Here is a 14,130-nt window from a genome sequence, read left to right as displayed (position 1 = left end):
CGCGAAGCCCTGTGGTTGAAAGTGAAAACGTTACCCACGTAACGTTTTTTCCACCAGAAAGGAGAAATGCAGAAACGTCAATCTGTTAACGTTTCTCTCATGAGACTAGGCAACCCTATCATCACCTTTCAATGCGTTGGTGATCACCTAACGGACCCCATGTGTTACTCATGGGGGGTCCACACAGACCATTCCAATGGGTCTGATGTGTGTTAACGCCGATTCAATGCGTTGATTACAGTCCGATCGGGTGCCTATGAAATGTGTTCAACCCCCACGCTTGTGTAGTTTTGCATCAATGATGGAAAAGTATAATTATGAAAACAATCCATCAGTAATAAAGCAGTTATTCAACCCTTCACACACAAACGTATAGCCCAGAGGCATCCAACAACTGATAAGCGTTCTTATTGATTTATAATAAATAAAAAAACCAGCAAACAGATAATCGTATATATGCCTATTGAAATTAGTCAATAGTAGATAGACCTCTATTGATTATTTCCCATTATAAGCGAGTCGGTGTATGGGCTACAGTAGTTCAAACGAACGTTAAATGCCATTAACACATAATAGGCCTGTTCTAAATTGTGAAATCGTTTTCCAATACATCTATTCTTACGCGTATGGTATTATTCTGTGTAAATAAGATCATAACCCTAAAGAAAGTTATGAAAACACATTAAAACAGTAAATAGTTTTTTAAACACCCATGTTCCTCCCATTATTGTGCACTTTTGATTGTCTTCTGCAAAGGGGACAAATATGAAGATTGTGTTTCCTTTTCGCGTGTCCAACTAGACTGTTAATAAAGGCACTGGGAACAAAGGAGGGAGAGCTGTCCTTGTTTCTTCAGCAGGTATTCCATGAAGCCAGGGAACTACTGTATTTCTCCAGCTGTCAGCTCCTCCACTCACAATTGCAGGTGTTAGCGGCAGAAAGACACCTGTACCTTACCTTCTGATAGACATGCTTATTCTTTGTTAGGTTGTGACGCAACGGGGGCTCGTAAATCGACCCGGGCCTTTTCTTTGTTTCCCTTTATAATATGCATGGGAACGCTTGGCTTTGGTTGAGGAACTATAGACTGAGCAGGCACCGACCTCAACAAAAACCGTAACCATTTGCCATATCACAGAATCAGTGTTTATGTGCAGTTAAAGCATCATCAATCAACATTTAACCAACCAATACACATACTGACATGTGTTGAAACATTTGCATTAGTTTATTACCTATTACCGTACTTCTTATGGTCATCAAAGTAGCCTACAATAACCGAGCATTAATACATCACTATAGCCTAATACAATTGTTAAGTCTCGTTATTAGTATTTATTATTATTATTCAATTCAAACCTTTATTTAACCAGGTAAAGGCATTGAGAACAAGTTCTCATTTAAAATGCCGACCTGGCCAAGAGGCAGCATTAATACAACAGACAACAGTACATAGACAGTTAGAAACATTACAGCAATACAATTTAAAAAAAAAAAAAAAGAGTAGTAGTAGTAGATGTAGTCGTAGTAGTAATGTAGTAATAATAATAATAATAATAATAATAATAATAATAATAATAATAATAATAATAATAATAATAATAATAATAATAATAATAATAATAATAATAATAAGGGAGGCTGTGTGGTCCAGTGGTTAAAGAAAAGGTCTTGTAACCAGGAGGTCCCCGGTTCGAATCCCACCTCAGCCACTGACTCATTGTGTGACCCTGAGCAAGTCACTTAACCTCCTTGTGCTCCGTCTTTCGGGTGAGACGTAATTTTAAGTGACTCTGCAGCTGATGTATAGTTCACACACCCTAGTCTCTGTAAGTCGCCTTGGATAAAGGCGTCTGCTAAATAAACAAATAATAATAATTATTATTATAAATTGAAAGTAACGTCTAGCTTTGTGTTGTCAAGCTTTCGATTCCCAGAGCAATTCAGTACCCAGCTGCCATTCACTGCCAATCTATTGAGCTTTCCAGCGACAATTATTGCAGTGCAGGGCACTAAGCACTTATAATTAAAACAATCAGAATAAAATACAGAACAACATTTGAGTAACCGCTAGGAAGATAGAATATCGAATAATATGCTGGCGTAATGTAATGGCGTTCGTTAATCAAAGGGATTTAGTGAAATTTAACTTGGGTGTGAATAATTTAGCAGACGAAATGCTTTGGCAAGGTTGGAATAGAGTTAATGACATCCTATATATTAGTTGTTGTTTTTTATTAAATCTGGCCCATGTCCTACTGTAAATAATGAGACGGTGGTAAAAAGGCCTTTTGAATGTGTTCAGACACGTGTTCCATTTTTGTTTAATTAAATTCAGTCATTATTATTATTATTATTATTATTATTATTATTATTATTATTATTATTATTAGGTCACAATCATCACGCCGTGCCACATGTTAAAGGAATCAAAGAAGTGTGTGCATAACTACTGGACGTATTTATAAAGTAATCCAGGCCAATCCTTTCTAATTATCTGGTATTATTATTATTATTATTATTATTATTATTATTATTATTATTATTATTATTATTCACCTGCTACATGTAAATTTAGTTTTGAATGTTTAAAACACGTACTGTCCCATTTTTATTTCTAAATGCTGCTTTTAAGAAACGTAGAAACGTCACATACTGATTATTTTTCGTATAAAATATTATCAATTTTGTTTTCATATAATCTGTTTGCATTTATTTTTTATTTGTATTATTATTGTTATTATTAATCTTAATTGATTGTATGAATACGTTACATGGATTTCTCCTGTGCGTCTGTTATGTCTGCACGAGTTTGAGACTTGCTTTAATGTTTTAACATGCAATAAGCTAATTACATATTCACTTCATTTCAGGACGAGAATCACCTTTTGACATAGTGCCTACAGCAAACTTTGTCATTAATAAACTATCAAAGTTCTGCTCTAAAAGACTCATAACAAAGAGATTTTTGTAAACGTCCATGCGAATGTCTTTGCACTTATTTAATACACAAATCAATTCATCATATATAAGCAGTTATACAACCAGCCGTTAATGGCATTTCTAACTATATATATATATATATATATATATATATATATATATATATATATATATATATATATATATATATATATATTGCAATAAGTTATATATTAAAAAAAAAAGAAAAAAGAAAAAGAATGACTGTAGACCCCGATAATATAGTATCTGTCTATATTATTACTAATAGTAAGACTTGGGATAACCTTGCGTATTCTGTTTTTTTTTTTTATATTTACCCATCCTAACTTATTGCACTCTAATAAACATAATACCCACACAACAACAAAGTCTATATTGTAAATTCATGTTCAGTAGACAGACTAATAGATCTTGCTTAATGAAAGCATATGGCATAAAAAAAAAAACCATTTACAATTTACTAATGGTGAACATCACGATACGTTACCATCTTCGTAAATTCTCTGTGCTGTTGTGCGCATCAAATCCCGAATTATGGAATGCATTTCGTAAACTATACAGCAATCCGGTGACCACAATGCGCAACGTCTTCAGCACCAACTAAAAGGCATTTATAGTTGATGTGGGCATCACATGAGGAATGTATTTGTATTGCATTGGGGGAAAATATCTGAGGCAGTTAGAAAGTGCTATAATTAAGGGGCAATGAGTGTTAAACTCCTCAGATCACACGTATTTAAAAAAATCTGCTATTTCCATTGCATTTACACAAAGCAAAGACGTCTGCAGTTGGTTCCATTAAGTGCTATACTCATATAAATCCAAATAAACTGTCATGTATCTACAAAGAGAGCATCTATCTATCTATCTATCTATCTATCTATCTATCTATCTATCTATCTATCTATCTATCTATCTATCTCCCAATGCTTAATTACTGAACTTTTCATTCTAAACCATTTTAATATATCGATGTCATTCAGTAATACACTTGGACCTTGTATATCAAAGTGCATACACGTAGAAATGTGTTATTATTCATAAAAAGATCTATGTGAAGATCATTTGAAACGGGTCCAAATCCTGTGGTTCGTCTGTGAATAACATCCCACGTTTTGTATATTAGACTGCCCTTTGGATTTCCTCATATTTAAACTGTGTTTATTGACATTATGTGTTATAAGGACACCAGAGAGGTTTATACGTGTTTAAAAATCCTTTGTTTTGTTTTTTTCTTTTCTTTATACGGTATGTATTTACAAACATTCCGGTGGGCTGTTCGCATTGGGTAGTACATTCCAAGTTGATGAATAATGTTTGGTTCAAACGGTTGCCTGTTTAGGTCTCAAATTACACTAAATCACATGTCTTCAATTGCAATCGTGAGCAGAAATTGGACTTTTATGACAAGTTACACAGTCTGAAAGCTTTTATATGTCATAGTTAATTTATTTATCTGTTTATTTATTTATTTGGTTTGTTTATCTGTTTTCTTACCATATAACTTAATATTTGATTAACGCAGTAATGATTAAGATTAGTAAGAAACACACAATTTGTGTTAAATGTAGCACAAAGGGCCGGATGTTCAAACTACACATTTGTACAATTAAAAAAGGACAATAAAATCAATTTAGTATTCTTTCATTGAAATCACAATGCTGTGATAATGCCCAGGTTGTAACAAAGAAAAGGGATGGAGAAAACACAGAACAAAATGATAGGATAATGTCACAAAACTGTACCACTTTAGCACACTGGAGTAATTAGATGTTTGTTTTGTATGACAAACGTATATATATATATATATATATATATATATATATATATATATATATATATATATATATATATATATATATAGATAGATAGATAGATAGATAGATAGATAGATAGATAGATAGATAGATATATCCTTTTTGTTTTTAAATGACATATTTAACACACACTGTCCAGTTACGCCGTTGGACACGCACGCACACAAACAAGTTTAGTAAATGTCTGTTTTTTTTAAACCACTCACTGTGTGAAACAGTGACATGGATATGATAGCGAAGAGCTGAAATAAACATCAGCCTGCACTTCAAGGTTTGGACAATATTGTTTTTGGAAACCATGTCAACCTCCTATACGTCTTAAGAGACAAAAAAAGATTCTATTCCTACAAGAAGTATTTTTTTTCTGTCTGAGAGCTTTCAAACAATATTTATACCAAAATACTCTACAACGTATCATGTGTTCTTCTTTGCATTTTACACAAAGGCAGCCGGTTTACTGATATGTTTCAATGTAAACCAAAAGAAAGACAAGATTTACACAAGGGCTCCATGTAAAACCTTGTTTGTTAAAATTGCCCGATCACTTGAAGCCTATACCTGACGTGGCTGAAAGGCAGCTTTCATTAACGTATGCTTACTATCTTAATTAAGGTTGCCCTCGGGGTTGTGTGACATAGTAAACGGCCTCAGCCAATCAGCGGCCTCGATGCAACAAGCCAAGTGGGGTTGTGACACTTCATATCCATATGTATGAAGCGTTCAAGGAAATTCTGGAGTTTTTCCTTGATTTGTGAGGGAATTCTAACTTTAAGTGGGGAGTCCAGACTACTGGAAATATACGTAACGATACCAGGTTCGTTTACATTGCTAATGGATCTGGTGCAGGTTTACTGTCGTTAGCATTTGCATGCAACTTTTACAAGGTCTCTGTTTTTATATGGACTGCTTGCTCAGTGATGACTATGAGTTCTATGGCTGATAGCTTGATCGCCTCAGACCCGTCTAAATCGGCCTTTTTGGAGTTCGGACACGGACTCTCGTCCCACCAGCAGCATTCCTCGGGGCTGTCTCACAACCACTACCCCGTGCATGGCTTGCACTCGAGCGGGCACACGCAGCACGAAGGTTCCTTCCCTCCCAGCGCAACCTCTTACAGCCGCTCGCTGGCTTACCCCTACCCCGGCGCGGTGAACAGTCACCACCCGAGCGCTTACCTCTCCTACCAGCACAACAGCCACAGCAGCACTTTAACACACACAAGGATAGACGACCCAGGTAGGTTTTTCAGAATAATAAAGTATTTGATATCCTTTTAAATTATTATTATTATTATTATTATTATTATTATTATTATTATTATTATTATTATTATTATTATTATTTAGTTATTTCATGTAATGTAATGTATTTATTTATTCTTAATATGTTTACATTAGGGTTTCTTCCAGAACTGGTTAAAACCCCAAAGTAATATTTTCTAAGGAGCTGTATAAGAAACAGTACGTTGGTTTTATACATTTAATATTTTCAATGTACAACGCCCTTATATTTTGAGTGTGATTATGGTATGCAGTCTTATATGCGTCTATATGTATACTATATGTTTAAGTAATACGCGCATGCTGTATTCTTGTGTTTATTTTTAACTAAATGTGCTTTACTCTGTTTTCCATTTTTCTAAAGCAACTAGAAGAATTTACGCTGTAGACAGGCCTATTATTCAGCGTTGGTCACGATTTCATGGTCATTTTTAGAATTAGATTACGTCAATGCAGGAGCTCGTTGTTAACAAACATCTCATATCTGCAATTCGCCATCAGCATTTTTATTATGAATCTGTATGCATAAACATATCATTTGCAATTCCATCATTTATTAGGCAAATGTACACGAGGAATGACAACATTTGGTCTTGAATTGTGAGATTATATAGGCTCAGAATGACTCCAAAATGTCTCTGCAGTGCATCTGAGTTTTAAAAACGTAATCACAATAAGCAAAGATGTTTCTTGAAGGCGACATTCCCCTTTAATCAACCGTGGGAAGATTAGTTTCGGTTAAGTTTGTAATTACAGTTTTTTCAGGGTTTAAAAGTTAATCATTCAACGGTCCTAAAGAAATCGGAATTAAAGTTACATGAAACCAAATTCCTCCATAACCTTACCTTTATTCAGGCATCTTACCACAAAACATCTGTCTTGTTTTCACTTTATATGTATTTCCATGCAGTTTGTAACGTCATTGCGTAAATGAAACACTTAGGAAAATGATAGGAACGTGATTACTCCAGTTGGAATGTAGCCTATGTGTTTGCCGTTTTGCAAATTAATTTACATTGTTGTAATCTTCAGCTCTCAATTATTCAACCGCTTATAAAATAAATTGCATAGAGTCTGTTTTCTCGACTGATTTTGTATCTCCAGCTTGTTCATGTGATTTAGCCCGCTACAATCCACACCAACAACGCATTAAACTATAGGCCTAATTGTCATATTTTAATGAGGGGATAAACGGAACCGCACGTAGCAACACATCATATACTTTGGTTGCAGCACAACAAGCCTTTTTTTTTTTTATAAAACCATGCATTCATATTTACGCTATATGAAACCATTCTGAAGTTAACAGTTATGATTTTAGACGAGAAGTTCAACAAATTATCATCTTTTCCTACTAAATTTACCAAAATGAGACATAGGCCTATTCATTCTCCGTACATAGTAATATTAAAACACCAATGAAAACTATAAAGTGGTATGTAATTCAATGTTAAAGTACCGTGCAGATTGCATTCGACTTTATGAAGCAAAATTCGTTAATAATTCTATAGGGCGATACAAAACGTTTGGCCGTAGCTGTCCAACTGATAAACATGTGTGAGCATCATATCTGTTAAAGCTTTACAAGGGAGGACATCTTTAAACTGATATGTCATGAATTCGCTGATGCTCATGTGTGCATGTCGTTTGGGTACTGTTCGAGTTCTTTATTTGCTTTAATCCCATGAATGTATCAATATGACCCTATACAGTATGAAAACTAATAACATTGCAGACGTTTTCTTTTTTATTATGCATACTGTACCTGCGCTGGAGGTTTTATATCACGCTAAATCAATAAATGATGTGCTATTGTTTAATGTGCTGTTTGTAGTGAAAATGAAGTCTGCTGAAAGGCAAATACAGGTGGGCATATTTGCTGGTCAAACCATATTATTGTCCTACTTTACAGTGTTGTGTATTTATATTATACATTATATACATATGTTATGAATTCGATTATATCTCCGAAGCATTTCTCTAGTCGCTTTGCTTTAGTACCATACCCTGCTTGCTGTGTATAGCCTATAATAGTTTAATCCCATCGCTTCGTAAAGAAAGGATCCGTTGTATCATTTACTGTTGCCAGACGTTAAAACAACAAGAGTGCTTTATTACAGACGCCCCATATTGTGCCTGAGTTGTAATGAAACATACACACTCGATCGCGTAGATACACCTCACACTGGCATATAGGTCACACATGCATGCACATACAAGCATACATATATACATATATCCATGCACGTGTACATTTGTGATCATATTATTAAATGGAAATCTAAATGATCTTTTCGTCTATTTTTTTAATGCACCAAAACAATCATAAAATCATTGATAATAACAAATTCGTGTCAATGACATTATTAGCGTTGGCATTAATAGCGTTTTTGATAGTGAATAATGCAATATAAAGGCTGTTTACATACAGTCAGTGCGTGTAGTATAAAGAAAACTATATATCAGGAAATTTAGTTTATTGAGTTTTAAAGGGAACATGTATTCCATACAAACAATACAAAAATAAATACAAACATTTTAAAAATAGGAATATAAAAAATATATCGTGTTTTTCAGTGGTACAAATTAAGAAAACTGATTTAGACAACCGATGGAAATAAGATTTGCAAATAAAAATAACATTTGAAGGTGTTTGCAGATTATGTAATTGAACTGTCACAGAAACGAAAACAGATTGACCTCAGACGACCTTTGGTAATTTAATTTACCATTTACAATTTAAATCTGTTTTGATTAATTAATTTTTTACATTGTAAAACCAAAGAGCGTGTGACGCGTTTAATTAATATGTAAATGGAGCGTGTGTATAGCAAAAAATAAACGTTATATTCCTGAACAGCAGTGTTAATACGTCATTAGGTGTAACACTGGTGTTTAGTCATTTGGAACTCTAAATAATTGTTAAACGTTATGTGTTTAATCCGTGCCGTTTTTGCTAAGTTTAATGTTTATATTTTAAACACCAGCCCTGTTATAAACACGTACAAATGTTTAAAAAGTGTTACAAATCATAAACACGTCCAAGAGTTTACAAAATAAACAACACAAGGTGTTAAAGTCCTAAACACATTTAGAATTATAAACGCAGTGACGTGCTTGAAAAGTGTTACAAATAAGTGTCTTAAAGTTAAACACTCTGTTTTACAGTGAAGACTTGCTGACTTAGCAGTGCGAATATGAAACTGATCAAAGCAGAGGATTCTTATCAATATGGGCTATAATAATAATAATAATAATAATAATAATAATAATAATAATAATAATAATAATAATAATAATAATATTTTTCTGTTTCTCTAGTCCTATTTTTAATGGAGAAAGTACCTGTTCATCATTCACGGGTTCTTAAACAACCTCAAGTTGCTGGTTTCTCAGACAGTAACACGGAATAGCAGATAGCTTTTTTTCTATTATGCAGTTATCATAATGTGTGGGCTTTTTTCTAAGGTTTTTGTGGGGAGTTGGTGATACCTATAAATATTTACTCAATGGTGTAATTTTAAAGACTACACGTGTCCATATATTGGCCTATAGCAATAAATCAAATGGCTGTCAAAAAGGAAATAACCAAGGTGGTAAATAGTATTTAAACACGCGTGCACACTTCAAAATGATACCGGAAGCTATAATAGTAGTACATATTTCATGTTAGATTTCAAAAGCTCAAATTCTTTCCATTTTTTTAATGTTTCGTTGCTTATATGGCACACTTTAAAGCGATATGTAATTTATTATTATTATTATTAGTAGTAGTAGTAGTAGTAGTAGTAGTAGTAGTCGTAGTATTAATATTAGTATTAGTATTAGTAGTATTGTTTATTTATTTGGCAGACACCTTTATCCAACGTAACGTTATTCAGCAGGTTTCATTTATGAAGAAAAATCGCATCTTTGTTACAGTGCTTCACAGTGAAACACGATGTATGTAGGCCTATGTCAAAATGATATTTGTTAATGTGCTTTTTTTTTATTCCCTGGAGATCTCGAGAAGTCGACGGTGATCGAGAATGGCGAGATCAGACTGAATGGCAAGGGAAAGAAGATCCGTAAACCTCGAACGATCTACTCCAGTTTACAACTTCAGGCTTTGAACCAGAGATTTCAGCAAACCCAATACCTGGCATTGCCAGAGAGGGCTGATCTGGCGGCTAAATTGGGACTTACCCAGACCCAGGTCAGTACAATCTATATTCATTCTAACAAAATGGTGCGCAGTAGGCAGTGGTCTGTAAGCACCCACACACAGCAACTTTAAAACTAAGCGTTCTCATATTTATTTGCCAATCAATTGGTAAATGGGCAGCAGTGTGGAGTAGTGGTTAGGGCTCTGGACTCTTGACCGGAGGGTCGTGGGTTCAATCCCAGGTGGCGGACGCTGCTGCTGTACCCTTGAGCAAGGTACTTTACCTAGGTTGCTCCAGTAAAAACCCAACTATATAAATGGGTAATTGTATGTAAAAATAATGTGATATCTTGTAACAATTGTAAGTCGCCCTGGAAAAGGGCGTCTGCTAAGAAATAAATAAATAAATAATAATAATAATAATAATAATAATAGTAAATGTCCCACCATGACAAAATAACAATTAAAACCACCGACATGTCCACACAATAAACGTAGTTGAAAATACAAATGCCATAATTGTGTTACATGATATGACGGCTTATAACCAGACGTGCCACAAAAGGAAATTGTGTTAAACGTAGATCATAAAATGGGTGGTTGCCTGTACTTTATAGGTAACCTACAAATCAATGAAGTAGCATACCGACCAATATCATCAAAACATAAAAAAAATCACTGTCACTGTGAACAAAGACAAATATTTTAGAAAGGGAACATATTGATCTATCCTGTTTAAGGTCTGTAAAAGTTTAACACTTACAGCACACATTATGACTGTTTAGAATAGGCAACACGTTTCACTGTACGCATCGTATGATACTTTTTTGGAATGCTGCAGTATAAAAGGAATGTGACTCCATATACTTTTGAGTAGTGTTTATCACAGGAGCTGGTAAACAATAGTTACCCTAAACGATAAAGGCAATGCTTTCTTGAAGGTTTCATGTGAGCGTCCCGATTTTCTAGATTGCTTATCTTTGTATTTAAATAAGACACATGGATTTTGAGTCACAGTATGTTCGTAATGTTAGGTTGTTTTTTTTTTTTTTTTTTTTTTTTTTTTTTTGGAGATTCTAGTAATTAATAAAATACGTTTACATACGTTTATGTCTATATGCACATAGTCTCTTTAAAAAATTACCTGGTAAATAATTAAGTGTTCTTAAATACGCAGCATCAAACCTACGTAACTACAACAAATGCAGAACATGAATTACGTGAATTAACCTGGAACTGGCCACTGTATTAGCTCCTATGGGAGTGTGAAGTACACGCGTTATGCTAATGTTGGGAGTGAAGTGGCGTGCACTGGGGTTAGTAGTAGGCCTGAGACAGTTGTATCATTCGCCAATGGTAGTATAAACCTGTCTGAATGGAAAAACATTAATGTTTTAAAACTGGTAAGAAACAAGTGATGCTAAAGTTAAATTGGGATCGTTAGTAAATCCTATAGTATACTGCGTTAGCAAGATATTTTTTTCTTTAAACAAATACATACATATGAAAATATAAAGTAGACTATAGGTTTTGCAACCTGCATTTAAATCACTGGCATATTTTTCAATAGAGTTTTCTATAAAACCCTTTTCCAAACCATGAATTGAAATATGAAAGTCACAACCACCCAGACACCGATGGCAACTGTATTGTGTGTACTGTTGAATACAGTTGCCATAGTACAGTAGGGTTTGTGGATTAAAGTATTTTACTGTTAGTTGTATTTGTCATCTTTTCAAGCTGAACTCTTGCCAGCGGTAAATGCAATGTTGCTTCTGTCCAAACCAACATTCATTGTTGGCATATGCGGTAGACTTTGAGTATAATGTGCAGACAAATGCTGATGAAATTATGCTTTTAAATATCAAAGTAAATACATTTTGGAAAAATTGTTATAGGGGTGATTATATCCCATATTATCATAAGCAAATATCTTTTATTTATTGTTCCAATTCATTTTTTTCATACAATTTTAAAGTAGAGATTTGCAGTCGCCAAAAGGCGTATCTTAACATTCACATGGATCATATTAGTATAAAATATCAAAAATGAATATTGACAAATAATTGGTGACTAATTATGGTCTCACTGATGGAAGACTATTACGCAGATTATGACAGTTTATACTATATGAAAATTAATGCCTTTTTCTGTTGTTGAAGGTTAAGATTTGGTTTCAAAACAAACGTTCCAAGTACAAGAAGATCATGAAGCATGGCCCAAGTGGACCAGAAGGAGAGCATCTCCACACCACCTCATCCATCTCGCCATGTTCTCCCAACATCCCCCAGCTCTGGGACGTCTCCTTGGCCAACAAAGGTGCGCCAATGCCCGCCAGTAGCTACATGAACAATTTTGGACACTGGTACCCAACGCACCATCAGGACAATATGCCAAGGGCTCAAATGATGTGATGTAGACCATTTCATTCAAAAATAATTTTTAAAAATAGAAACTTCAGACTTCACAAGGCCTTACGGGACACTACGTGTTATGTTTTGCTTACCTTTAAAAAATATATTTTAATCTTGTTTTATTTTAGTTTTAAGAATGAAGTGGCCTTGCAAAAAAATAAGACTTGATTTTTGTTATTTTAAAACTTTATAAACATTTTTGTCATGTTTTTTTTTTCATTGTTATAATTATTGTTATTGCTATATTTTTTAATAAATCCCAAGATTGGAATACATAACTTTTTGATCAGGAGAAAAAAAGGAAAGAAAAAAAATACTCCCCATTCAAGTTTTGCCTTTCCTGGGTTTGTATGCTATTAATTAAACATTGTTAAGGTTAGTTGAAATAAAATGCAAATGTTTTATTGGTCTTTATAGAGAGCTTTTGTGTGTGCAGTTTAAAAGCAGCATGTCTTGAAGTTTGATATTGCTATAATCCTTTAACTCACACAAAAGATAAAGTGACTTCATTGAGGTTTAAAATAAACAGTTTGTAATCGAAATAGCAGGGGCTGGCTTTGTTTGGATTGTACAGAGTGTGAATCTATCAGATACTTCAACTGTCATGGTATTATTATTATTATTATTATTATTATTATTATTATTATTATTATTATTATTATTATTATTATTATTATTCAATTTCCATTATCATATGTATGAGCAGGGTTCAATGTGGTTACATTTAAAAGGAGCTCGTTTAAACTTTGCATGTGTCTGCAAAGCATAAATCAAATGGCTGTCGATGAATAGTAAATGAATAGTTCTAAAAAATACCTACTGTATAGACTTCTGCATCGTTCCTATAGTTGCTATCAATGTACAAGTCAACTAAATAATGCATAGACCTTTATGGAACAAAATGTGTTTTGATATAATAATATTTAGATGGATATACATTTTGTTAATACGCATAACCTCTATTTATTTAGTTGTTGCAATTATCATCATGTAGGACATTAAAATAATAAATAAATAAATACATAAATAAAAATAATAACCAGAAATACTTTTGCAAATTTAAAATGAGCAAGCTCATTTGATCAATTACGAGCTCTATAAAAAGGTGCTCATTAAAAAGTGAGAAAAATATAGCCGACATTAAAATCCTGTCCTTTGACGTGTTCTTTAATGGGTGATTTTGTTTGCCAGGACATTACAATATACAAGCCAACAATCCCACTCAGTGTTTGCCATAAGATCGCTGCTCTTGCGAGCAGTCCAAAAATGTGTTCATGATTTCAGAATGTCTAGTCGGTTTTACCACACAGACTTACGGCTGTCAAGTCGCATTATTTTTTTTTTCTTCGGACACGCTGTCTCGCAAAAGATGTAAAGATGGAAATACTTTTCATTCTTAATAACATAAATTGCTCACTGGCAGAAATAACTCAGCTATAATTTCAGCGGGACACAACTTTTAACGACATCTTTCTTGCTGTGAAGTTGAAACCAAATAACTGTATTAATAA

The 14,130-nt window shown here is 33.7% G+C and overlaps 1 protein-coding gene across 1 annotated transcript; it reads left to right on the top strand.

The window, feature by feature from the left end:
- Positions 1–5,497: 5,497 nt before the first annotated feature.
- Positions 5,498–13,161, top strand: LOC117433370 (homeobox protein Dlx4b-like). Its single transcript, XM_034055551.3, has 3 exons — positions 5,498–6,017; positions 10,063–10,256; positions 12,368–13,161. Exons 1-3 carry the CDS (start codon positions 5,699–5,701, stop codon positions 12,617–12,619), a joined length of 765 nt encoding a protein of 254 aa, XP_033911442.1. The 5' UTR covers positions 5,498–5,698; the 3' UTR covers positions 12,620–13,161.
- Positions 13,162–14,130: the final 969 nt, after the last annotated feature.

The sequence above is a fragment of the Acipenser ruthenus genome, chromosome 33, assembly GCF_902713425.1.
Source record: "Acipenser ruthenus chromosome 33, fAciRut3.2 maternal haplotype, whole genome shotgun sequence".
Lineage (NCBI taxonomy): Eukaryota > Metazoa > Chordata > Actinopteri > Acipenseriformes > Acipenseridae > Acipenser > Acipenser ruthenus.
This window is presented reverse-complemented; position numbering and strand designations above follow the sequence as displayed.